Source organism: Coregonus clupeaformis, chromosome 4 (assembly GCF_020615455.1).
Source record: "Coregonus clupeaformis isolate EN_2021a chromosome 4, ASM2061545v1, whole genome shotgun sequence".
NCBI lineage: Eukaryota > Metazoa > Chordata > Actinopteri > Salmoniformes > Salmonidae > Coregonus > Coregonus clupeaformis.
Window position 1 is genome coordinate 738,219 of NC_059195.1, and position 27,238 is coordinate 765,456.

Genomic DNA, 27,238 nt, shown 5'->3' on the forward strand with positions numbered 1-27,238 from the left:
TATGTGTGATGTTTACTCACCCTGATTGAAATAATTGCATGTTTATATGAAATGATGGAAGCTTAACAATTTCGACCTAACAAGTGATACATTTCTCCACACCACTATCATTTCCATAATCTGGACACAAAATGCCATGAAACACTTTTCATACATTTTATTTGAATTGATTTAAAAAATCAATATGGCACAATAAATCCACTGAATATGGTTAATATTTTACAGCTTCATAAGTGGCCAGTGATATTAACACTCAGGTTCATTGTCCAGAACAATTAAACAATCAACTAATGGCGCAAAGGAAATCATTAACATTATTACTGTACATTAGGGGTGAGGGAGTATCATATTAGGATGAGGGAGGGTGAGAAGGGAACATTCAGATAGCTATTAAACACGTGTAGACCTATATACATTTCAACTGTACCTCATCCAAATTACATATAATGTATACTATAGAGATATATACAATTCAAACAATACGATTTTAACAGACAATATATCAACCGTATTAGGAGCCATGAGCCACAGTGGATGAGCGCACAATAATACGATTTACATACTGACGCAACTGAAAAATGAACACCCAGTAAACTCGAAGAAAATAAAGGAGCTATCTAGAACCTAAAAGGGTTCTTCGGCTGTCCCCATAGGATAACAATTTTAAGAACTATTTTTGGTTCCAGGTAGAACCCTTTTGGGTTTCATGTAGGTCCCTTTCCACAGAGGGTTCTACGTGGAACCAAAAAAGGTTCTCCCTGGAACTAAAAAGGGTTCTCCTATGGGGACAGCTGAATAACCCTTTTGGAAGAGAGTACAATTTATATACATTTCCCACACTGCAGGTTGTTATCATTTGTATTCCATTTGTCCGTTTGAAGAGACATTCCAGTGAAGTCACACCTACAATGGTTCAAAATGGTTAATTCCCTCGAGACAAGACTTTGAATATGTTTCAATAACAATTCCCCCAGATATCTGGAAGACGTCCAGACGTTTCCAATACTACACTGCAAGTTGTAGCAGCTGGTCTCACAGTTTCTCCCTACGGTCAGTCTGTGTCCCTTTTCGCTCATCACTCATTTACAAGTTGAGACAAAATGGATGCCGAACACAAATCCCTCTTGGCTGATCATCAGCACTTCATTGTTTGTCAGTAATAGATTTTTTTCTCTACAGATACAGCAGGTTACCAATTGATTCTCCTCTTCGACTGATCGGCAGTCTCACAAAGCCCAAACATGGGACAGAGTTAGAAAAAAACAAGCGGGACAGTTGAGTCTACTTTAGTTCAGTTTCAAATGTCAAAAGGCAGTGGTCCGTTCTCTAGAAATCATTTTCTCAGAATTGCGTTTGTTTTTCTCATCCACTTCTTTCCCACCATATTATTGTCACTCCAATAAACACATGTTCAGTCTGGATGCAGTACTCACCTAACACATACTGTTACACTGTTCAATTCTATATTTTGTACAACAATATAATAGATATAGCTTTATAAAATGTGATACAAAATGTACAGTATGATGATCATATGTGTTTAGGCAAAAATAAATGTTTGTCTTGTATCTTTATCTTTCAGAGTGTCTTCAGAAGCCACTTGCTTTTGAGACACTTTTCATACGGGGAATGTGAGGACAGAAACAACATCGTTTGTTGAATCCTTTAGTGTTTCCTGCCCCCCTGAATGCAATGTGTGGCTTGTGTTTCTATGGGGTTGTCTTTATTTACAGATGCCACTTGGTGCTTTGACATGCTAAGGTTCTCTTATAAATCAAAGCATGTACCCACCCACACATTCTATTGTACACTGACACATGCAGACAGACAGACAGACGCACACACACACACACACACACACACACACACACACACACACACACACACACACACACACACACACACACACACACACACACACACACACACACACACACACACACACACACACACACACACACACACACACACAGTCTTGCACAGCTAACCTTGTGGGACATACAATTCAGTCCCATTCAAAATCCTATTTTCCCTAACCCCTAACCCCAAACATAACCCTAACCCTAACCTTAACCCAAAAAACTAACCCTAACCCTAAACCTAACCCTAGCTCCTAACCCTAACCCTAAACCTAATTCTAACCCTAACACTAATTCTAACCTTAACCCTAAACCCCCTAGAAATAGCATTTGACCTTGTGGGGACCAACAAAATGTCCCCAGTTGGTCAAATGTTTCTTGGTTTACTATTCTTGTGGGGAGTTCTGGTCCCCAAAAGTAGTTAAACACATCCACACACACACACACACACACACACACACACACACACACACACACACACACACACACACACACACATATAGGATATATGGATACAGACAGCTCAAGAGGTATGTTTAGATATGCAGAAAAATAGAAACATTTTGACATAGAATTAAGCATACTGATTATGGCTCTAGATTGCAGAAAAAAGCTGTTTCAGGTGTTTGAAAAATGCCAAATTCTCTAACTTCCGGACAGGAGGCATAGCCCCCCTCATGACCACCCCCCTGCCAACCTGACATACTTTGTGCCCCCTCAGATTCTACACACACACACACACACGCTAAAGAACCCTCCAAACCTCCAGGGATGAAATAGATACATGTTTTCCCCCTTTTACTGAACCTGTGCCTTCCACGACCACAATGAAGAAGGAGAAGATAAATCTATTAGGCTTTAGAAGATCTTGTGCTTTTCTACATCCATGACTGTCACCTTAAATTGCACCACCATCTTTCAAAGATTTCATCAACTGAAAATATAAGACATCAATTTAAATATCAATGAGCAATTATAAGAATGGGTAATAAGGCACTTGAAATTGCTCAGTATACAATGTGCCGATATATTGTCTGTTTCAGATACACTTCACATACCACATCGCCTTGGAAACATGGCTATAAGTGGCAGAAGTAGCCCAACTATCTCAACTGGAAACAGAGACTCAGGATGCTCCCATCTCAATGGGCAACTACCCTCTGCTCAAGAACAGACCAAACAACACAGAAACAATGTAAATAAATACTCTTTCACACTTTTGTCAAGTACACTATCAAAACAACACAATTATAGCTAACTAACTAACTAACTAACTAACTACTAAACCAAAAAATCCAAAACATCAACCACAGTCATACATTTAGGGAGAAATAAATCTCCCTAAAAAGGTGTAGCCCTTTGAAACAAGCCGTGTGAAGAGGAGCCCATCTAGCTCAGACGGCACATGATGATCTGTTGACGCCATCGAGACAATGTTTATGTGATGAGAGGGAATTATAACAGTGGAATGAGGCGTCATTGTACGTCGACAAGTGAATCCACTCGATGAAAAATACACCCCACCACATGGACAGAGAGCTATGTCCTGTTGTTACATTATGGTAATAAAAAGTCTAGCCAAAATCCATCTGAGAGTTACTGTTCTCCATCATTTTGTTTCCATCATTCTCTAGACTATACAGTAGTGTGTGATTCCTGAAGGATGGGTCATTTATTTTGTGGAAACCTTTGGCTGACCCTGTCTGAAATGGCTGACAGTATCTAAACATGGTACCTAAGATGTGAGAGCGTGTTGTGTATCCTGTGGACGACAGGCCGCCTTTCTGCAACTGTGACTACAAAGGCGGGCTTATCGGGCCGTACAAAGTGGACACCGCAGGATTTATTTTGTCCTATTAGTCAAACAATATGCTGTTGACGGGTGAGGAGTGCTAAAGGGGTGTGAGCTTTCCACTGTGTCTGAAAGCAGCTGAAAGAACATTCCGCTGAGACGCAGTGAGTGACAGCCATCTTGTCTGGGGGCGGTGAACCCCATCCATCCATAGGTGATAAATGGCTGTCACTTCCCATCATACACCCTGATAACTGTTCTCAAAAAAGACCCAGACCACCAGTTGTGTTGGAGAGCACTTACTTTCTTGCTGGTATCACTCAAACAACAGTTTAGCCTGAGATGAATCAGACATTCCGTTCTGGGAAGCTAGGAGGCTCTTAGCAACACCAACCACTGAGACGTGTGACAGATGACACCCAGACATGGGTCCACTTATCAACCTGACGGATGGCTGGATTGTGAACTTGGATGGATGCCTCGCGCACACTGCTGGGCTCGTGCAGTCAAACAGATTGACTGAATTATACGTGCCAGGCTTCCAGAGGATAACCTGCATTTAAATAAGGAAGATTGCAAGGATTCAGATGATGTTCATCCTCTTGCACTTCCTTTGCCATCACTATTTCCATTAAAAGCAGAATTTATTAATAATTACTCATGACCTCAATTTTGTGTTATTTTGATGCCTCTAGTGAATTTGCAGTAGGTTGCGTTGTCTTTTATCTTTATAATATTGCGGGCGATGTTATTCATAACAGTGTCATTAAGGGGGAGGAGACACTGGGGGACAATGTCAGAGAGAGAGAGAGAGACCGAGAGAGAGAGAGAGAGAGAGGGGGGGAGAGAGAGAGAGTGAGGAGAGAGAAAGAAGAGAGAGAGAGAGAGGGGGAGAGAGAGAGAAAAAGAGCGAGAGAGAGAGAAAGAGGGGGAGAGAGAGAGAGAAAGAACGAGAGAGAGAGAGAAAGAGGGGGAGAGAGAGAGAGAGAGAAAGAGAGAGAGAGAGAGAGAGAGAGAGAGGGTGAGGGAGGGGAGGGAGATAGGGATAGTAAATGCCTTTAAACAATGTCCTGATATAGGGGACGTCACAGTCACACATAACGGGATCAGGAGCGAGTGGGACACTAAGTGGTACGGGAGGGGAGGGGCTGTGTAAACCCAGCGTGTAATGGCCAATCTTTAATCTCCAGTAGGTGTTCCACATCATTTTATAATCTGATCAGGCTCATGGTGAGTTTCCATTATAGGCCTGTCCCATATCTCTCTTTTAGGAGACTGCCTTAAAGGGCTGCTCAATGCGGGTGTAATGTCTGTTAAGCCCCCCTAGCAACCAACTTGGCGACCATCCCATGGCTGCTTTATAATCATTAATTAAATTGGAATTCATTAGCATGTTACAGATAAATGGACTGTGTTGGAGATTAGCATTCGGTGTGGACGAAATGCATGGAAACGAACAGTATGGCACAAAAACATGGGAATTCTAGTATCGCATTATTTCTAAAGTCATTAGACTGTGATCACAGTAAAACTAACATACATAAACAATACATACAACTTAATCTATATTCATGTGATGAAATACACACACATGCACACACACACACACACACACACACACACACACACACACACACACACACACACACGTAGATGAATTACTATATCTAACATCAAGTAGCCCTTATAATTCACAAGGCCATGGCCTGTGATTATTAGTGTTTAACAACAGAAACACACTGAAATAACCTCTAAATCTCCACGATATGACACTCTATCAATCACTCTACAACCTTGGTAACCCCTACCAAACGAATACAAACCACCTCTGACGACAGCAAGACAAAAATACAATCCTCTTCAATCTTTCGCTTCATTATCGGTCAGGACTGACATACAACAGGTGGGTGGCTCTTGCTGTAACATCTGCAACATAGCGGGATCAAATTATGTTGAGTATCCCCATGCCTGTGTCACAGAAACCAATCTCAGAGGAATGTCCCAACTCATCCCTGGAAAAGCACAAGATCCCTTCCTGTAGAATCTAATAGGCGTTTGGCTCCAAGCCCCTGCCAACTGCCACCCTCTGAATTAATTTACAAGCTCCAAGCATCAATACACTTTTAGAAAAAAGGGTTCCAAAAGGGTTCTGCGGTTGTCCCTATAGAAGAACCCTTTTTAGTTCCAGGCAAAACCCTTTTTGGTTATAGGTAGAACTCTCTGTGGAAAGTGTTCTACATGGAACGCAAAAGGGGTTCTTCAAAGGGTTCTCCTATGGGGACAACCGAATAACCCTTTTTGGTTCTAGATAGCACCTTTTTTTCTAAGAGTGTAGACAATCTGACAGAAAAAATATCTTAATATACGATCAAATAAACATAAAACTCGTCATGAAATGTAAGCGATAAAATCGCTATCATCTAAAATGATGTGGAAAACAAATGACAAGCAAAATAACGTACTTGAACAATGCCTTTTTGGATGTATTTTTACATTATCTATTTATTTGTTTAGTTATGACCTTTTTTCACCTTTTTCTTCGGTGGAAAGAATATACTTTTTCACAGCAAGCACCCTAACCTCCGTCCTACATTGTGGTGGGTGGTGACCCTGGTCAGCCCTGGTCTCTGTCCTGCTATGCCCTTCAGGGGCCTCTTATGGTCCATCGCTGGAGATAGGAGGGCTCCCAGCCATGTTACTCAATCGTATATGAACATGCCAGAGAGGCAATTTAGACAAGCTGCTCCGCTTCATATGTCTCCAACACAGAGTGCCACTGGAATACAGAAACAGCTTGTAGGATGTACTGTATGTCCTTGTGCTGTCGTTTCTGGCGGACATCTCCACTGAAACTGTGTGATGGATCATTCTGTCACGCTCAGACAGATGCGCACACACACACACACACACACACACTAACACACATTTACATTTTGCGTATACATTGATATGTACAGGTTTCTTTTTTTTTTTACACTGAATTTCAAACGGGAGGTTTGTGCATTCAGTCAGCCCTATTTTCCCTTAGCATTGGCATTGTGCAGTGCAGAGCTCTCTATCCTTTTCATGTTCTGTCTATTTGTTCTTCTGGCTGTGTGCTTCTTTGTAAGTCTTATGTCTCAACAGTTGCATCACAAATCTCATACATCAGAGTCAAACCCAACATGGCTGCAGGATACGTGTTGTCTTATGAGCCGTAGAGTTGAAACAAAGAAAAGGAACCGCATCATAAACCTCTCTCACACACACACGCACACGTGCACGCATGCACATACACACATACACTCGCAGCCATATTCATCTAGCTGACCTAATGTTTTTGTATTGGCAGAGGAGGAGATGTTTGAATGTCTTTTTGAAAGTGACATTGCAGAGGGCATAGCAGGCGGGGTTGATGGTGCTGTTGATATAGCACAGCCAGTAGCCGATAGTCCAGACCGTGCTGGGGATGCAGCTGGAGCAGAAGGTGTTGATGAGCACCATGACATTGTAAGGGGTCCAGGTGGCCACGAAGGCCACTAGGATGGCCATGATGGTACGGGTCACCTTCTTCTCCCGAGACGGTGGCGCTTTCTTCTTTTTGGGCGGCTGCTTGGTCATCTTCACTATTTTCCGTGCCACGTGGTTCTGCTTCTCCGTGGCAGGGACGATCTCCACCGTGGCGTTGGAGGGCGTGTAACAGTCCCCCTTGGGAGAATTGGTCTTAATCTTGATGCAGGTGAGTTTGGAGCCGCCTGCCTTGGCCCGGTGGCGGGTTGGCTGCTGAACGAGCTCGGCGTTGCAGTTTGCTCTGGATGGCACCACTTCCTCGTCTTTGTGGTTGGACGCAGCTGCACTGCCAGATGTCGAGTCGTTGGAGCTCTCTTTCTCCTCTCCGTGGGCACAGTTCTCCCTGCCCCCATCCTCTCCCTCCATCTCCCCCTCTCCACCCGTGGTGGACGGGCCCTTGCCGTTCTGCAGTTTTCCGTCGTGCTGGTTGGCCACGTCATCTGTGGCCTGGGTCCTGCCCTGCTCTGTGTCCTCTGCTGTCATGTTGTTGTTGATGGGCTTGGCAGTATTACTGCCCCTTGCCTGCTCGGTGGACAGGGCCTCTGGGTTGGGCCCTGACGGCTTCCTGGTCTCCTTCTTCACCCGGCTTTTACTGGCTATAGAGATCTGTATGTAGAGAATGACCATGATGATAACAGGCAGGTAGAAGGCTGCGATGGCCGTGCCGAAGGTGACTGCTGCATTAGAGAAGAACTGAATGTAACACTCCCTCTCAGGCACTGTCCGCCCGCCCACGATGAACTGCCAGAAAAGGATGGCCGGGGCCCACAGAATGAAGGAGAGGACCCAGGCAGCAGCAATCATCATCCCTGCCATCTTGGTGGTCCTTTTGACAGGGTAGCTGAGGGGCTTTGTGACGCAGAAGTATCTGTCAAAACTGATGATGAGTAGGTTCATGACAGATGCGTTACTCACCACATAGTCCAAGGCTAACCACAGATCACACACCACAGGCCCTAAGGGCCAGTAGCCAATCACTATGTAAACTGTGTACAAGTTCATGGAACACAGCCCGATGATTAGGTCAGCACATGCAAGGCTGAATAAAAAGTAGTTGTTGACAGTCTGTAGGTTCCTATTAACCTTAATGGAAAGCATGACCAGGATATTTCCAATAACGGTGACCAGGCTGAGGGACCCAGCCACCAATACAATGAACACCACCTCCACAGTCTTGTATGGGCTTTCGGGTTCAATGACAGGCCCTGCGTCATTGCCTTCAGAGGCATTCCAGTAGGTGAAGTTGGTGAAATTGAACATCTCCATTGCATCTGGTCTTGGGGATGTTCTTCTATTCAGTTGGAATTTAAGCTTTGAATCACCTTTGCAACTATGGAGGGAAACAGAGGAAAACAATGGATTAGATAATTAAGTAGCCTACATGCATGCATCATCATTCTAATTCGGGGAAACTACTGCAAACTAGGGATACTTCCACACATATAATATCATGAACATGTATCATTATTTAATAATAATTACTGTGTGTGACAAGGTGACTAGCGGAGATGTGCTACGAAAAACAAACGTATTTACAAACAACGACAAGGACTAATGAGATTTTCAAGTTAAAACATGACATTTGTCAACTTACTGGTGGTGTATTGCTGCTCAAAACAGGCCTGGTAAACAAAAACTATTGTATCCTACATGGGAGGAGATACTTTCAAAAGGACAACAAGCCACATACTGACAACAGTTACAAGATAAGACCCTTTTTGTCTCAACAAAAGAAAACAACACCGCAAGTGAGATGTATTACCTCCTATTGTTTACAAAAAAGCAATTGAATTGACAGACCAAGACATTTTTCTCTTGTGGTGTGCAACGACATCTATCACTGGTAGGCTATGATTCAGTGTAGGCCTAACAGGAGCTCCCATCATCTACAGTAGCAATACACTCTCTTACTATGTTCTTCCTTCCACCATTTCACTTGATGTTTTCACCCTGCACCTGATGAGCTGTGTGTGTTTCTGGCAGGTGAGAGCTGGTAGGATTATATCTAGCTGTGTTTGGGGATGGGCTCTGCAGCTCAAAGAAAATACAAATTGATCCATGTGTTTCCAGCCCCCTAGTATTTTACCTTGTTTCCTGGCATGTAGTCTCACAGTAAAGTGTTTGGAGGGAACGTGCTCTCAGAGGGAGGCTCTGCATGTTGCTACATCTCTGACAGTTTAATAATGGTTCAACTGATGGGCAGGGAGATCTCATTTGGTGTACAGCATCTGACTGAGTAACACAGATTGTCTCTGTGTAATTTGTCACTTTGAGTAGTTGTTTTGTGATACTGGATCGTTCAGCGACCTGTTTGACTGTCACCATGCACAATTGATTGATCTGAATGGGCCTAAATGAGGAGATATTGGCTGACAGCTCACTAACTGACACTGAACAGCTCCTTCTTTCTTAGGTCCTGCTTTTAGGCTTATGCCCCTTAACAGTTGATCACAGCCTCTGAATAACTAGAGATGCAGTAATTTACTTATCTTCTCTGCCAGAAATCCCTAATCATTGCATTAGGCACAGAGCTAAGCTGGACTAATCCCCATCAAATGTTTTAGTCCACCAATGTATATGTTAAAACATCCAACAATACAAACAGGACACACTTGTGGCTCACTATAGAGAAGTGGATTAAAGAAAGGAAATGGATGATTCAGTGAGGATGGACTGAGGATGGGGGGAGGCAGTAAGTCCCTCGGCACATCTTTGTCCACCTCCAGCTAACATAAGCCTCGTCCCACAACTGAAATCTCTGCTGTAACAGTCAAATCTTTGCCCTTCCGGAATCAAACAGAGACAGTCACAAATCCCCTCTCTGTAGAACCATGGCACATAAATGTTGCTTAAGGGCATCTAGAGAAAGTATTATTCTACATGTCTCCTCACCTTGTCATGGTGACATCACCCTGCTGAAGACATTTCATTCACACTCTAGGGAGCCCAGCCAGTCAGTGTTTGACATTTCCCTTGAGAGGATGGGAAACAGATGCCTCATGCTGGCCCGGGGCTGCAGTCCGGCTGCTCATTTGACTAAATGGGTAACACTTTATTTGGATAGTCCATCTGTAGATGCTCTACAGGCTATCAGTAACATTTCAACTAACCCTAACCCTAGCCCTAACCCTAACCTTAAACCTTATCCTAACCCTAAACTTAAGCCTTTCCCTAACCCTTATTCTAAATCTAACCCTAACACTAACCTTAGCAAGCAGTTGCTTATCAACAGATAATTTGTTGATAGTATGACCATCTGTAAAGCATCTGGACTATCCAAATAAAGTGTGATCGATATGGTGTTCAACAAGTAAAATATATTTTTCTCAAAATGGTAGTTGTCAAAATTATTGACACCCCTAAAGATTCTTATAAATAAAGTAGTCAAAAGTTAAGTATTTGTTCCCATATTCATAGCACACAATGACTACATGAAGCTTGTGACTACAACGTTGTTGGATGCATTTGCTGTTTGTTTTGGTTGTGTTTCAGATGATTTTGTGCCCAATAGAAATGATTGGTAAATAATGTATTGTGTCTTTTTGGAGTCACTTTCATAGTCACTTCTACATGAATGTGGATGCTACCATGATTACGGATAATCCTGAATGAATCGTGAATAATGATGAGTGAGAAAGTTACAGAGGGTCAAAGATCATACCCCTAAGACATGTGTCTTGCCCAACTCACGCCTCCCCCTTGAGCTTAATGAGCTGGCCGAAGTTATCCCTGCTTCAGGACTATTACCCACTGGTGTTTCCCTTCCAGCCCAGTCCCGATCCCAGCAACCCGCTGATACCACCAGTGTAGAGATCGGCGGCCGACAGCTGGAGTGGAAGAAACCTTTTTATTAAAAACCACTCAGCGGGGTGTCCAGCTCAGGGGTAGGGCGACCCGTAGTTCATCAGGCTCTCCCAGGACTATAAGACCAGGGGAACTATAAGACCAGGGGAACTAATAATAATAATAATATGCCATTTAGCAGACGCTTTTATCCAAAGCGACTTACAGTCATGCGTGCATAAATTTTTGTGTATGGGTGGTCCCGGGGATCGAACCCACTACCTTGGCGTTACAAGCGCTGTGCTCTACCAGTTGAGCTATAAGACTAGGGGAACTATAAGACCAGGGGAACTATAAGACCAGGGGAACTATAAGACCAGGGGAACTATAAGACCAGGGGAACTATAAGACCAGGGGAACTAGAGTGGTGACTTTCTCCGCTCTGCAACTGTTATTATTAAATACATATATAGTTTTACACCCACTTGTGCGCATCACAAACCCTTTGCCTGTGGACCTGGAGTTACTCACCGTAATGGGACCTAGTGTCCCACGAGACGAAAAGGTAGTCACCGTGTCATGCCTTAGTCTAACATCCTAAAAACTGTAAGTCGCTCTGGATAAGAGCGTCTGCTAAATGACTAAAATGTCAATGTAAATGTAAAAGAATGGAGGCTTACCTCTAACTGATGTCTTTGAAGAATTCAGAAAAAAGCATCAACAACAGTGTTATGAAAAGTGGAACAAAAAAAACAACAGTAAATAATATAGAAAATAAATCCTCAAAAAGAGAGAGGTCCAAATAATAGGCTCTCTGAAACAGAAAAAGTAGACCCCTTCTAACCTGCAAGCTTTATAAACTGTCAAACCTCCCTTACACACTCCTCCCCACAAACCGGTTACATCAGATTCATACAATACTGTAATTTCCCCTCATTCAATCACTCCCTTAAAACTGGTTACATCTGGTCCATAATGGACTCCCCAAGCCCCCAGTCCTCGCTGTTATTGACATCTTCCAGAAGGATGTCAAAGAAGTGGGTTAGTGGAAGTTCAAGTTTCACCGCACATCCCTCCCATTCTGGTAATTCCCCCGGCTCTACATTTGGGTGAAGTTGAATGTGCTGACGATGGAAGTAATCCTGCTGATGCTGCAATCCGATGCTGACCGCGGGCGGAGCTGCTTGGCCCTCTGATTACGCTTTTTCTTATTTTCACGACGAATTCCCGCCTTTATGGCTTCCTGCTCCCTCCGACCCAGAATTAGCTGGAGCTCAGCGGAGTGAGCGTTACATCCAACTTCCGGGTCACGACACATGCTCACCTCTCACCATTACCAATAACAGGGGAAGTTAGTATGTCTTGGGGGTATGATCTTTGACCTTGTGTAACTTTCTCACTCATCATTATTCACAATTCATTCAGGATTATCCATAATCATGGTAGTATCATCATGTATGCTACCTGGATGCTACATGGATGCTACCACAAAAAAGTTACCTGTTAAACAAAATCTCTTTCTCTCAGCATTTGTATTAGTATGAAATAATATAATTTCCCCATTGTTTTCAGCATACAATATAGCTCAATATTTTAATTCTTTATTTTATACAGTCATTATTGCTCATCTTTATCAACGGTGTCAATCATTTCTGAACTCACTCTATATCCCCCAGTGATTGGTGCTGAGACACAAAATGTGACAGGGAGATAATGGTGCCATTACAGCCTGTGTGGTGAATAATGACATCTCCCCTGCAGTCGTTGACTTCCAGGTGTAGGCTTCCAGCTGTACAGCAGCCCGCTGTGCGTGTGTACAGTTCACATCACCTGAGGCAAGGCCTGGAGGCTCAAGCATGGCCATCAATCATTGAGGTTGCCTCTCATCAGACATCAGTCATCACTGAGCTCCAGTGCACCTGGCTAATATACACCATAGACTGCACTCATACACAAAAGTACACATCTCAGGCTCTTAAAGATGGGGATTTTTTAAAAATCTTTGTTTGCTATTGCCCTGTCATGTACACTGTTTTCTCCTTGGCTAAAACAGATTTTTTTTAATGTTATATTATTTTATGAATATATCTACATTTGTATTGTCATCCTGTGATTTGTGGTGTGGTCCCATCTCCAATGTCATTGACTTCCACTGTCCCATTTCCCCCCATTTAGTATGCTTAAAAATAACGCCAAGGAGAGTCAGTTGCTGCTGTGGGGTGGATGTGAATAAATGAGTTGAGTATTGTTCCACAATTGGACTTAGCTGCTTCTGGAGATGGATCACTAGAGCTGAAAATTGCCTGTGCCCTTTGGGAGGCAGGTAGGGCCAACTTCTCCCTTTTCTGCATTTGTGTGGGTATCCTTCACTTCCTCTTTACCGTCCAACGCCAGACAAGTCAGATCGGCAGTATGCAAAACGTAGAGAAAGGTTTTCTTCCGAAATCCAATAAATCAAACTGATAGTTTTGACCAAAATGTTTGCCTGTGACATTTTAGGTATACTTTCCAGGTCACATTTGTTAGATTCACAAGCGATATTCTGACTTCACCTACACTACCAGTAAAAAGTTTGGACACACCTACTAATTCAAGGGTTTTTCTTTATTTTTTACTATTTTCTACATTGTAGAATAATAGTGAAGACATCAAAACCATGAAATAACACATGGAATCATGTAGTAACCAAAAAAAGTGTTAAACAAATCAAAATATATTTGATATTTGATATTCTTCAAAGTAGCCACCATTTGCCTTGATGACAGCTTTGCACACTCTTGGAATTCTCTCAACCAGCTTCACCTGGAATGCTTTTCCAACAGTCTTGAAGGAGTTCCCACATATGCTGAGCACTTGTTGGCTGCTTTTCCTTCACTCTGCGGTCCAACTCATCCCACACCATCTCAATTGGGTTGAGGTCGAGTGATTGTGGAGGCCAGGTCATCTGATGCAGCACTCCAACACTCTCCTTCTTGGTCAAATAGCCCTTACACATCCTGGAGGTGTGTTGGGGTTATTGTCCTGTCGAAAAACAAATGATAGTCCCACTAAGCGCAAACCAGATGGGATGGCTTATCGCTGCAGAATGCTGTGGTAGCCATGCAGGTTAAGAGTGCCTTGAATTCTAAATAAATCACTTACAGTGTCACCAGCAAAGCATCCCCACACCATCACACCTCCTCCTCCATGCTTTATGGTGGGAACCACACATGCAGAGATCATCCGTTCACCTACTCTGCGTCTCACAAAGACAAGGCGGTTGGAACCAAAAATCTCAAATTTGGACTAATCAGACCAAAGGACAGATTTCCACCGGTCTAATGTCCATTGCCCGTGTTTCTTGGCCCAAGCAGGTCTTTTCTACTTATTGGTGTCCTTTAGTAGTGGTTTCTTTGCAGAAATTTGACAATGAAGGCCTGATTCACATGGTCTCCTCTGAACAGTTGATGTTGAGATGTGTCTGTTACTTGAACTGTGTGAAGCATTTATTTGGGCTGCAATTTCTGAGGCTGGTAACTCTAATGAACTTATCCTCTGCAGCAGAGGTAACTCTGGGTCTTCCATTCCTGTGGCGGTCCTCATGAGAGGCAGTTTCATCATAGCGCTTGATGGTTTTTGCGACTGCACTTGAAGAAACTTTCAAAGTTCTTGACATTTACCGTATTGACTGACCTTCATGTCTTAAAGTAATGATGGACTGTCGTTTCTTATTTGAGCTGTTCTTGCCATAATATGGACTTGGTCTTTTACCAAATAGGGATATCTTCTGTATACCCCCCCTACCTTGTCACAACACAACTGATTGGCTCAAACACATTAAGAAGGAAATAAATTCCACAAATTAACTTTTAAGAAGGCACACCTGTTAATTGAAATACATTCCAGGTGACTACCTCATGAAGCTGGTTGAGAGAATGCCAAGAGTGTGCAAAGCTGTCATCAAGGCAAAGCGTGGCTATTTGAAGAATCTCAAATGTAACATATATTTTGATTTGTTTAACACTTTTTTGGTTACTACATGATTCCATATGTGTTATTTCATAGTTTTGATGTCTTCACTATTATTGTACAATGTAGAAAATAGTAAAAATAAAGAAAAACCCTTGAATGAGTAGGTGTGTCCAAACTTTTGACTGGTACTGTATGTCCTGTGAGATACACATACATAATTTCATCTTGGTCCTCTACAAAACATGAAAGGGAATGTGATTACAGGGGAATGGGTTATTTAGCTGCACTTAAAGTGGTGCATTACGCTGACTCCCCAGGGTACAGATTCTCTTTCCCATCTCCGAGCACTGATCCAAGGTAAAGCCCAGGGCAGTTACCCCCTGTTTCAGACGATTAGATGCATTTTTATGGGAACGCACAGGGTTAAGGCCTTTGTTTACTGTGCTGTTTGTGGCTAGGCGTTTCTGGAATACACAAGCCTTCATCTCTGCACCACAGCGGAAAATAATAGTAAAACGTTTTCAGTGTACGCTTAAACGACTAAAACCAGATATAAAGTATGTCGAAAAACAGATAATTAGAACTAACAATCTCCTAAATAAAAGTCAGGAAGAATCTAAAATTCAAAAAATGTAATGGCATGCCCCCCCATTGATTTTGTTATAATGTTTGAGTCACTCAGACAGCATAAGAACATGGCATAAGCCATGGCAAAATGTGTAGAATTGCAGGAAATTAGCTTTAAAAATGCAATTTTGTTCTATCAGCCCCGTGGCAAAATGTGTTGAGTTGCAGGAAATAAGCTTTAAAACATGTCTCTGCGGCCAAGAGGACAGCCTAAAAAAATGTAGGTCAGAGACATCACCATTGGTCACGCCCCCTACCACGCCCCCCATATAGATTTGAACCCAGAGCGTGATCCGCTTCTCATGGGATGTTTTGACCTTTAAATACCTCCTATAGAAAGATGTCTCTCTGATATGGCAAACAGCTTGGGAGGCAGGCAAGCAGTCACGTTTCCTCAGCACGGAAATGTCTGAGCAGGTGTGACAAAGCATACAGTTCAAATGTGCTGCTGAAGTGGCAGAGTGGACACAAAGCGAGAGGGGTTAATGGAGAGTTGACAAGCAGTAAATGACATTCATGCCTGTGGAAAAACACTCTGGGGTGTGCAAACACTGTCTGCTGTCCTCCCCAGAGAACGCTGATGGGCCATGTGGCAACGTACGCGTGTAGAAGAAGATGGAAAAGTGTGTGTGTGTTTGTCTGTGTGTGTGTGTGTGTGTGTGTGTGTGTGTGTGTGTGTGCTCGTGTGTGTCTGTGTCTGTGTTTGTGTGTGTGTGTTGTGCATGATGAAGAGCACAGTAACCTTGATCCTCTCAGATAGTGTGTGACACCTCCCCATCAGCTTGGGTCAGTCCCCACTTTGAGGGTTAACAAAATCATAAAAACACCTCTGCTTCCCTCTATTGCTTCCATTGCTTTAGATCAGGTGTCAGACTCATTCCACAGAGGGCCGAGTGTCTGCGGGTTTTCGCTCCTCCCTTGTACTTGATTGATGGACCCTAACCCTAACCCTAACCCTAACCCTAACCCTAACCCTAACCAGCGGACACTAGGCTCCCCATGGATTGAGTTTGATTCCCCTGCTTTAGATGAACCCACTCTACTCCTTAGAAGACGAAGAGCCCACAACTCTCCTCTTCTAACCTTTACATGCCACTTCCTAGAAATTACATTCATCATTGATTTAGCACAAATTATACTTCCCTTATACCAGGTCTGTCAGTTTAAGGTGCCGTCTATTCCTCTCCCCTCTCTGCACTGCTCTCTGAGATGCGCCTATTGATATTCTGGTTAGTTTTCTACAGCAGTCTCCAACGCCATCTGTGAAAAATGACAGCGTCATGTACGACCTCTGGCGTCCTGTCAGACCACACCACCAATAGGGCTGTGCTGACACAGCACTAGAGGAAGAGCTGTTTATACAGGAACAACTTAGCAAATGCCACAAAATAGACCTTAGACAATGTAATGCAAAGGTTCAATTCATAGATCATTCCTAAACATGAAGCATTAGACAACTATAGGACTAACTGTTGTGCTCTCTACCAAGTTTCTAAAAAAAAAAGTAGTCCTTCCTAACCCAGTTATGCAAATCACCACTGTATGACAGTATGAATATGCTAAGTAGTTTTTGTCAGATGAAGAGCAAGGGAAATATAACCAATTCCCTTAGCCTACTTTCACTTGGTAACAGTTTCTGAGCCATATGGGCAGGTCAGATATTGCACAGTGATTTGGCAAAATTGCTATGGAAAACCAAGATGCACACAGCCCAAATTATAATGACAAAAAAGTCCTCAAGCAGACGAGTCAATTTCCTCCTGTCACATTGAGTGTCCCAGCGTGGCTGCCACCACTTGACAAACACAGTCACGCTGCTTACCCAAATGCTACCAATATTGCCTTTCACTACACAATACTGCGTTCATAATTTACCTGCGACTGAAAAATACTGGAAATATGTTTCCTGTGTCAGATGAGCGGCAATTAGCAGTCTTTCCATTCTCTGTTTATTGGTGAAGTTCGGTGCATTTTCAGTACTCTTGGGATCATATAAAATCTAAACTAGATACCAGGTTGTTGGAGATAGGACAACCATTGTTTGTGCACTGAAAGAATGCAGACCTCCTGTACAAACAGGGATACTTAAGTAAAATTAGGCCTATCTTTAGACTTTGTAACACAACAAGACTGACACGGCAGAAAGTAAGAGTAATTATCTCTAGTTAATTCTTGTTTTGGCTCATCCTCTGTGGGAAGTGTCCCAGGTGTCATTGATGGCAGACGGATGTGCCATGTTTTCCACTGGGCTACAAGGACAATAGCGGCACCCCTAAAATAGCCCATTATCGACAGGCAGACATATTAACACCAACATCTGGCAGCTAGATCATCTCTCTGGCTGAGTGCCGTAGGCGACAACTGCCAGGACAGGCATCATGTTTGGGAGGGGGTAATGGCACAGAAAGAATGTGCACAATGGTAACTGTCACTGGTACACCTTGATGGGCTAACACTCTAAAAACAGACACTTCCCCTTCAGTTATTCAGATTCCCATCAGCTGTAACCTTGTCACGATATTTGCAGTATTCGTCCCGGCAGTCCTAATGACTGGCAAATATACAAATATGAGTTTTTGAATCGAAAGATAAGCAAATCCTGCTGCGGCATGTAGTAAGATACAACGCTGGGTTCAGCATCATCAGAGAAGACCGAGGTATCCTGGAAAATAGAATCACTACAGTGTTGTGCTTGGCTGAGGCTACGGTCATGAAACCCATTACACTTGGTAATGTGACGCTCTACATGGCCACTGTCATCAGCTGAGCGTATCTCCCAGGTAATGCGCTCCCATAGAGAATGACAATATATCCTGTTTCCTTTTTTATACTGCTGGGGGACTCTCCTGCTGTCCACAGCCCTCCATACTGTGCATGGCAATAAGCAGGCCTGCCGCTGGCTCATTGTGGTTTTCACACGGTGCCGCACCGCCGCTCCACTCTCTGTCTCACAGGTGTTTGTGGCTCAGTAGTATTATCACGTTGCAGAAAGAACCTATTGGCCCTGCCCTGCGCTGAGGCCTCCTCTCTAAAGCTTGGTTGCATTACGCCCCGTTCTATTGTGAAGGTTCAGAACGAGCTGTCTCACGGGTACAGGGAGAGGAACAGGTGTCTGGATCTTTTACAGAAGCTGGGAACAAACTTGGAGCAACATGGAATTAGGGAATGAACGGAAATAATTGGGTCCAGTAATTCGATAATGGAAATGAAGCACACCTGGTGTGAAGGAGCACGTCCTCCAATCTGATGAACAAAGGCTTCAGTGCTTATGAATAGAGCAATCTACAGTACACTATATATACAAAAGCATGTGGACACCCCTTCAAATTAGGGGATTCGGCTATTTCAGCCACACCCGTTGCTGACAGGTGTATAAAATCGAGTAATCTCCATAGACAAACATTGGCAGTAGAATGGCCCATACTGAAGAGCTCAGTAACTTTCAACGTGGCACCGTCATAAGATGCCACCTTTCCAACAAGTCAGTTCGTCAAATTTCTGCCCTGTTCCAGTGAAAGGAAATCTTAACGCTACAGCATACAATGGCATTCTAGATGATTCTGTACTTCCAACTTTGTGGCAACAGTTTGGGGAAGGCCCTTTCTTGTTTCAGCATGAAAATGTCCCCCTGTGCATAAAGCGAGGTCCATAAAGAAATGGTTTTCGAGATTGGTGTGGAAGAACTTGACTGACCTCAACCCCATCGAACACCTTTGGGATGAATTGGAATGCTGACTGTGAGCCAGGTCTAATCGCCCAACATCAGTGCCCGACCTCACTAATGCTCTTGTGGCTGAATGAAAGCAAGTCCCTGCAGCAATGTTCTAACATCTAGTGGAAAGCCTTCCCAGAAGAGTGGAGGCTGTTATAGCAGCAAAGGGGGGACCAACTACATATTAATGCCCATGATTTTGGAATGAGATGTTCGACGAGCAGGTGTCCACATACTTTTGGTCATGTAGTGTATGTAAGAACTTTGGAATGTGATAATTTGGCGAAATGGAAGTGTGAACAAACATTTTATTTATATTGCTTGCTGATTGTTGATAATACTGGTATGATATCGTTAGTATGGTGGTTTTGAGGGCAACAGGTAGCTTAGTGGTTAAGAGCATTGTGCCAGTAACCGAAAGGTTGCTGGTTCTAATCCCTGAGCCGACTAGGTGAAAAATCAGTCGATGTTCCCTTGAGCAAGGCACTTAAACCTAATTGCTCTGGATAAGAGCGTCTGCTAAATGACTAAAATGTATATAATTCTATGCATTGTCTTTTCACTGCATTAAAAGAGACCATCTCTTTTTCTCTCTGTCTGAATGTGTTACATTGAGGACATCAATCAACTTTGGGCAATGAGCCCTTATTGTACGAGTGCAGTCAGATGTTGTACAGTGCATGGTTCAGTCTCATAATGTGTGGGATGAGATTCAATGCACTACCCACTTTATGGGAGAGACAAGGACAAGAGATATGCATTCAGGTCAAGATAGAATGTTTTCTTTAATAGATTAAGGCCATTCGAAACGCCTCGTCTGAGTGGTTTTACTCTCAGCACCAAAGTATCAAAGTCATGACTCATGGAGTACTTTAGGTTTTATGCCAATATGAACAGCCAGGAGATCTCGGTGATTGGATTTGTCAAGTGTTATTTGAGAATGCACAGTTAATTGCACACCGGATTCAGCATGGTACTCAGGGGACAATCATTCCTAGAATGTTATTAGATGTTCACTTGCTGGTAGGTACTATGCTTTAACTGTCATACAGCACACGCTGCGTCCTCTCAGTCCACACATACATAATCAGTATAATGGAGTTTATCCTACTTCAATCACAAATGGAATCTTAACCTTAAACTGAATAGAGTAACAACAATCATTTAAATTCACACCATAGATACAATAAATATAGACTGCCTCTTTAAAGAGGACACAGGACGCCTGTGTCATACTCTTTGCCATGATGTTTCTCTCTCTCCCTCTCTGTGAGTCAGCGTGGCTGTCTACTCAATCTTAATTGCCCTGTATAGTGTTCTGCCAGCATCGCCGTCACCACGCTCCTGTCCTCCCCCCGTCCCCCCTCTGTGTCCTTCTTGTGATGTATTGCTCCTGCACTCTCCGTAGATGGAAAGCTCTGCAGCTCATTAAGATGGAGAAAGATAGCAGGAATGGAAGGAACGGCAGAAGAAAAGGAAGGAGATAAAACATGTGCCTGTTGGAATTGTTCTACTTCATTGTTTTGGTATTTTCAGCCTCTTCCTCTCCCTTTCCCCTTTAACACAGAGCTTGACGACAAAGCCAGGCTACATCGTCCTTGAGCAGGTTGTTCCATTCACCTGTACGTTCTTGCTTGCTTTCCTGGCTGCTGTGTTTTCACAGGTCAGATAGAATAGATGTATAACACATAGGAATAGGTTTTAGGAACAATTTTCTATAGTGAAAGGAAATACCTAAAACCAAACTACCCTCTTCACATTACTTGGCAGTTTTTCAACAGGGTCAAGCTGTCTCTGAACCGCACCTTTTGAAGTGTAGCGTGACTCATTTTCTTACCACCAGGTACAATCAACGACACGCTTGCAACCTGTCTAGCTTCCTCACAGTGGGTTGTGGGAATCATTGATGTATGGAGGTTCTCTGTGGTCATTCACCTGCAGTAGAATCTGTCTAACACTTGTAAAGAGACAACTTCAACTGTGTCAGATAAGGGAAGAACGAAATGTGCCACATGCCAGACAAGTGGGCGACAACATTCCCTGGCAGTAATCTCCAGCCCAAAGCCCTGTGGGGTGTGATGTGTGACTGGAAATGAAACAGGCTGACGGATGCTAATCCATGGAATACAACCTTGATCCAAGCATCAGATTAACAAAGCACAGCAATCACAGACACTAAGACTTTGAGAGGCGATGTCATGTCAGGCCAGGTTGGAGCAGAGAGGGTGATCGTGACAGAAACCACTTAGGTAGGTCTTATCTCTGCTTCATTTTACTGTCATTACCTCTCATTCTCCTACTAATGTAAAAGCCTCAGTATAGATTAATACATGACAGGTTGTATATAACCTGATCATGCATGCTGCTATTAGCACATAGTCAAAAAGAAGATGGAATTCACACAGTACCTCAGGGCCCGTTAATGGGATTTCTCACATTGTCTGCTCTCCTGACCTTAAGCACGCTTACATAGTGTGTTTAATCAGCTTCCATCAGTCCATCAACATCGCTTACTGTTTATTACTTTTGCTGTGTTGGACCCAACATTATGACCCTTTAGACAACGGTTACATATTTTCACCAATACCAGGTAGTCTTGATCAAGTCTTCTCAAAAAGATGCTTATGAATGTCCTAATACTCTACCCATTGACATTGTCAGAACAAGCCCTCTTAAAATGGCATAAAAACAAACTCCTCCAATTAGCTCTCAGTCTCGAAAGCCCCGCTATATATTTCACAGGCACTGTCATTAATTAAACATGCTGTATATTAAACACTTCAGCTTCCCACTTTTCTCTTAACTGATTTGCATTACTGCGAGGGGCTGTCCCGGCAGGAATAGCTGTCCAAAACGGTTACTGCTTCGTTAAATGATGTTCACATAGTTTACTAATAGTGACTGATTTGTTAGACAATGATCACAGAGTTTACTTTTCAAACATGAACGGCCACAGGGGAAGAAGTGCAACAGAGACATATGAGCAAATTCTATAATTGAGCCAGGTAAGCAGTACGATCAAGGGGCTTTCCACTGAGGAAGCTCAGCCTCAGTATTCATGAAGTCGATATAGTCTTGTCTTAGATTTTCATGGGACCACAAGCAAACAGTTCTTCAACAGGGACGGACAAACCAATAAGCCCTAAAGCCAGAACAAAATCAGCCTTATTAATTAGGAATGTGGATGCAACAAGAACTTATGATGCAGCGCTATGGCAATTTGAAGACACAAGGTCTCAGCTGCACAATTAGCCCCCCTCAGCTCTCTCGCTCTCTCTCTCCTCGCCTGCAGAATTGCATGCCCCAGTGTTCTGATGGACAGCACAACTCAGAATCTCGAGGGACACCAGGCTGCTGGACTTTGGCACATAAAACCCCACTCTCATGCCCCTCGAGACACGGCTAATTGGGCTTGCGAATTGGTAGGAGCCAAGACAGTGCGCCCAACACAGCATCTCGTCAAAACTCTAGCCCAGAGCCAATCAAAAATCAAGGCCCAGCAGCTAAAGCATTCATTACAGCACTCTGATTAAGGTTATTTTTGTTTGTCAACGTGCTGACATTGTCAGGGGACTCGGCCTGAAGGAAACTTGCTGCCAAATCAGATTTTGTTAATTGGTGATGTCAGTTCTGAGCTAATGTGGCCTCTGGTCAGAAATGCCTTGAAAAGGCTAGTTCTTTGATCTGGATAGTTCTGCACTTCTAACTGCAACCCTGTTTCATCGACACCATTTCTTCAGAATAGAGAAGAACCCAGCTCTGAAAGAGCACATCTAACTTCCAATTTGCACACAGCAGGCAACAGGATTGCTGCTTGCAAACCTAGTGAGTTATTCAACAGAACCAAAATTAGCTACACTTTACTGTTTCTCCTTTTGAACAGACATATTCAGCTCTTAGCTGTTTGCTCTACTTCAGTTGATTCGTACGAACTTCGTCCTGGTTTGCATCTTGCTCTGGGGTGTACTAGCAGCCCCTTTCCTGAATGCCCTGACAGTCTTGCGTGTGTACAGCAGGCATGGCATGTAATCTCCATGACAATTCACGTGTGATCCTTTCACTACCTACTATGCCAACAGCCTGCGGTTTCACCATGAGGGTTAGAGACAGGAAGCTAAGACATACAGGTGACACTTCAGTGAGGAAACACAAGTCTTGTCGCTACACATCATGTCAACCTGTCCACATTCATTCATGTGTAGATGTACAGTGGGGAGAACAAGTATTTGATATACTGCCAATTTTGCAGGTTTTCCTACTTACAAAGCATGTAGAGGTCTGTAATTTTTTTATCATAGGTACACTTCAACTGTGAGAGACGGAATCTAAAACAAAAATCCAGAAAATCACATTGTATGATTTTTAAGTAATTAATTTACATTTTATTGCATGACATAAGTATTTGATACATCAGAAAAGCAGAACTTAATATTTGGTACAGAAACCTTTGTTTGCAATTACAGAGATCATACATTTCCTGTAGGTCTTGACCAGGTTTGCACACACTGCAGCAGGGATTTTGGCCCACTCCTCCATACAGACCTTCTCCAGATCCTTCAGGTTTTGGGGCTGTCGCTGGGCAATATGGACTTTCAGCTCCCTCCAAAGATTTTCTATTGGGTTCAGGTCTGGAGACTGGCTAGGCCACTCCAGGACCTTGAGAGATGCTTCTTACGGAACCACTCCTTAGTTGCCCTGGCTGTGTGTTTCGGTCGTTGTCATGCTGGAAGACCCAGCCACGACCCATCTTCAATGCTCTTACTGAGGGAAGGAGGTTGTTGGCCAAGATCTCGCGATACATGGCCCCATCCATCCTCCCCTCAATACGGTGCAGTCGTCCTGTCCCCTTTGCAGAAAAGCATCCCCAAAGAATGATGTTTCCACCTCCATGCTTCACGGTTGGGATGGTGTTCTTGGGGTTGTACTCATCCTTCTTCTTCCTCCAAACACGGCGTGTGGAGTTTAGACCAAAAAGCTCTATTTTTGTCTCATCAGACCACATGACCTTCTCCCATTCCTCCTCTGGATCATCCAGATGGTCATTGGCAAACTTCAGACGGGCCTGGACATGCGCTGGCTTGAGCAGGGGGACCTTGCGTGCGCTGCAGGATTTTAATCCATGACGGCGTAGTGTGTTACTAATGGTTTTCTTTGAGACTGTGGTCCCAGCTCTCTTCAGGTCATTGACCAGGTCCTGCCGTGTAGTTCTGGGATTATCCCTCACCTTCCTTATGATCATTGATGCCCCATGAGGTGAGATCTTGCATGGAGCCCCAGACCTAGGGTGATTGACCGTCATCTTGAACTTCTTCCATTTTCTAATAATTGCGCCAACAGTTGTTGCCTTCTCACCAAGCTGCTTGCCTATTGTCCTGTAGCCCATCCCAGCCTTGTGCAGGTCTACAATTTTATCCCTGATGTCCTTACACAGCTCTCTGGTCTTGGCCATTGTGGAGAGGTTGGAGTCTGTTTGATTGAGTGTGTGGACAGGTGTCTTTTATACAGGTAACGAATTCAAACAGGTGCAGTTAATACAGGTAATGAGTGGAGAACAGGAGGGCTTCTTAAAGAAAAATGAACTGGTCTGTGAGAAAATGAATTCTTACTGGTTGGTAGGTGATCAAATACTTATGTCATGCAATGAAATGCAAATTAATTACTTAAAAATCATACAATGTGATTTTCTGGCTCTCACAGTTGAAGTGTACATATGATAAAAATTACAGACCTCTACATACTTTGTAAGTAGGAAAACCTGCAAAATCGGCAGTGTATCAAATACTTGTTCTCCCCACTGTATTTACCAGCTACCGGTTCCATGGTTCTGGGCTTTCCATCCCCAGTCAACATGCTTGACATTTAGCAGGTTGACATACAGTATAGAGTATTGGTTTGTGCTAAACATGGTTGTGGAGAGATGACTTGACCCAATAGATGATGACAAATGCAGAACATAGCTGTTGCTAAGCAGGATACTGAACTTTATTCATGGTTCATTAACAGTTACAAAAAGCTAATTGCAGACTCATTGATAATTGATTTGTTTAAAAAAATGTTTTAGCTTACTCTGAGCCAATGACTGCTGTGTGAATTACCAGTCTTGCTTTTTGAGTTTATGCAGAACAAAGCATACATTGCAACAGCAGAAATCGAAAGCTGATTAGAGTCCTACTAGGACTTTTATGTGTGTCAAATTAACTAAGCAAGAGCATGGAGCAGCAATCAGACATTACGTTTTAGGGGGCCTCAGGAAATGCTGGCATTGAATATCTCTCTTCTACAGAAGTTCATTGTGACAAAGCATGTTTCTACACGATTGGTTCCTCAAATGTATCAGAGCCTGCTGGAAGAGCTTTCTTGCTAAACAAACAATCTAAACAAACATCAGCAGACTGCTCGGGGGAAATCTGATATCTTTACTAATGGAGATCATTGACTCATTTCATTCTCAAACATATCAATGATGTTATTCACAATCGCTGCCAAAGTCAAGAGGTTCTAACAGTGTCTGAGGAAGCCATCTGAAAGACTAGAAAGACTAGAGCTAAGGGTCATTTTCTGATACATTTGGTTAATAGCAATAGTTTAAAAATCTATAACTTCAGAAACTCTGATCTGAACACAGTGTAATTGCTTCCTCTCATGACAGTGTTGGCATTGATATCAATGCCATTACATTAGCTGTGAGGTCCCAATTGTGGACCTCTAGCAGCTTTTTACATTAACATTTAGAGTAGAGGTTTTTAGATGGAGTAGCCTATCTTTCAGTGTTAGTCTGTAATGCTTCCGCCAATTTCTCTTTGCATGAGTTTTGAGAGAGCGATAGGATGAGCAGAAAATGGGGGTGGTTCATTGGCAGACATCCAGTCAAGATAGGATAAACAACAAACATTACAAACTGATACTGATCAAATTCTAAGAAACGGTGCAAGCACAAGGCTGGACATTAAGAGAAGTGGTCAATCCAGAAGAGCTGGATGGAGAGACTTCAGATCAGTACCCTATCTTTTTTTCTGAGATGGGGCTGTGTAAATGATGTGACATTTTCCAAGCTGTCTGAGCTCTGAGGAAAACGTAGGCTGCATTGAAGTATTAGTCAGTCCCATCTGCGGCTACAGTATGTGAACGGCAGAGACCTATAAATGATAGACTTTAAGAGCTGTTTTATGTGACAATGGAAGTACCTCATAGCCTCACAAAGGCCAGTAGCCCCTTTTAAATATGGTAACTCAAGTGATGAAAAATGAAAGGGGCAGAATTCTCTTTCTCTACAAACTTTTAAGCTTTGAGCACAATTGACCTATTACTCCGGTGGGGGAGATGATAGATTCCAATTAATTCAAATGCATGCAGCCCTTTCTGCAAAAGCCAGACGAGGCTTTATCATTCACAGAGAAATTACTGTGATTTTGATCCCCCTCTTTGTAATGCGATTCAGATGAGGGTAACTGAAAAATGATAATTGACCAGAATGAAAAAGTCCTTGTCTCTTGAGATTAAATTCACTTCTGTTTCAGCCCTCGGTGGCAAGGCTGACCCACCAGTGTAATGATAGTGAATCAGACAAACACAGAGAAAAGTTGACAAGCTGAACTATGAGGAGCCTTGAACTGCAACGCTGTGGATTAACAGTAGCCCAATTTATCTATAGTCTAACGTCCCTAATAGTTCTGTTTGAAAAAACATGATTTTAGTAGTTTTCTCACAGAGTGTGATGGTAGATGATCTATTATTGCACAATACATTCGGTAATGTATTTTCGGGATAAGTGTTTACAGTATAGCAACACTTCCTTCAAACGCAAAAAAAAATGAAAATTAAACTTTTAAAAATGAGTCATTCTTGTAATCTTGTTTCCTTTATGTTAATAACATGCACTCTCCCCAGGAACGCTAGCTGTTAGATGTTCCAGTGTTTACCGGGAAAGCTTCAAAAGTAACAAAGCAATGCAACATGTTCCAGTGT

The 27,238-nt window shown here is 43.0% G+C and overlaps 1 protein-coding gene across 3 annotated transcripts in view; it reads right to left on the reverse strand.

Annotated features, from left to right (window-relative positions):
- Positions 1 to 5,935: 5,935 nt before the first annotated feature.
- The window catches only part of LOC121549094 (muscarinic acetylcholine receptor M2-like), an 81,515-nt gene continuing 60,212 nt past the window's right edge, over positions 5,936 to 27,238 (reverse strand). For 2 of the 3 annotated variants that reach the window (XM_041860939.2, XM_041860931.2), the window contains one exon: positions 5,936 to 8,530. In XM_041860939.2, the coding sequence (XP_041716873.1) occupies positions 6,949 to 8,466 (1,518 nt within the window). In that variant the 5' untranslated portion in view covers positions 8,467 to 8,530 and the 3' untranslated portion in view covers positions 5,936 to 6,948. Of the gene's footprint in view, positions 8,531 to 11,663; positions 11,746 to 27,238 lie in introns of those variants that run through there. The other variant, XM_041860945.2, reaches the window with a different exon arrangement.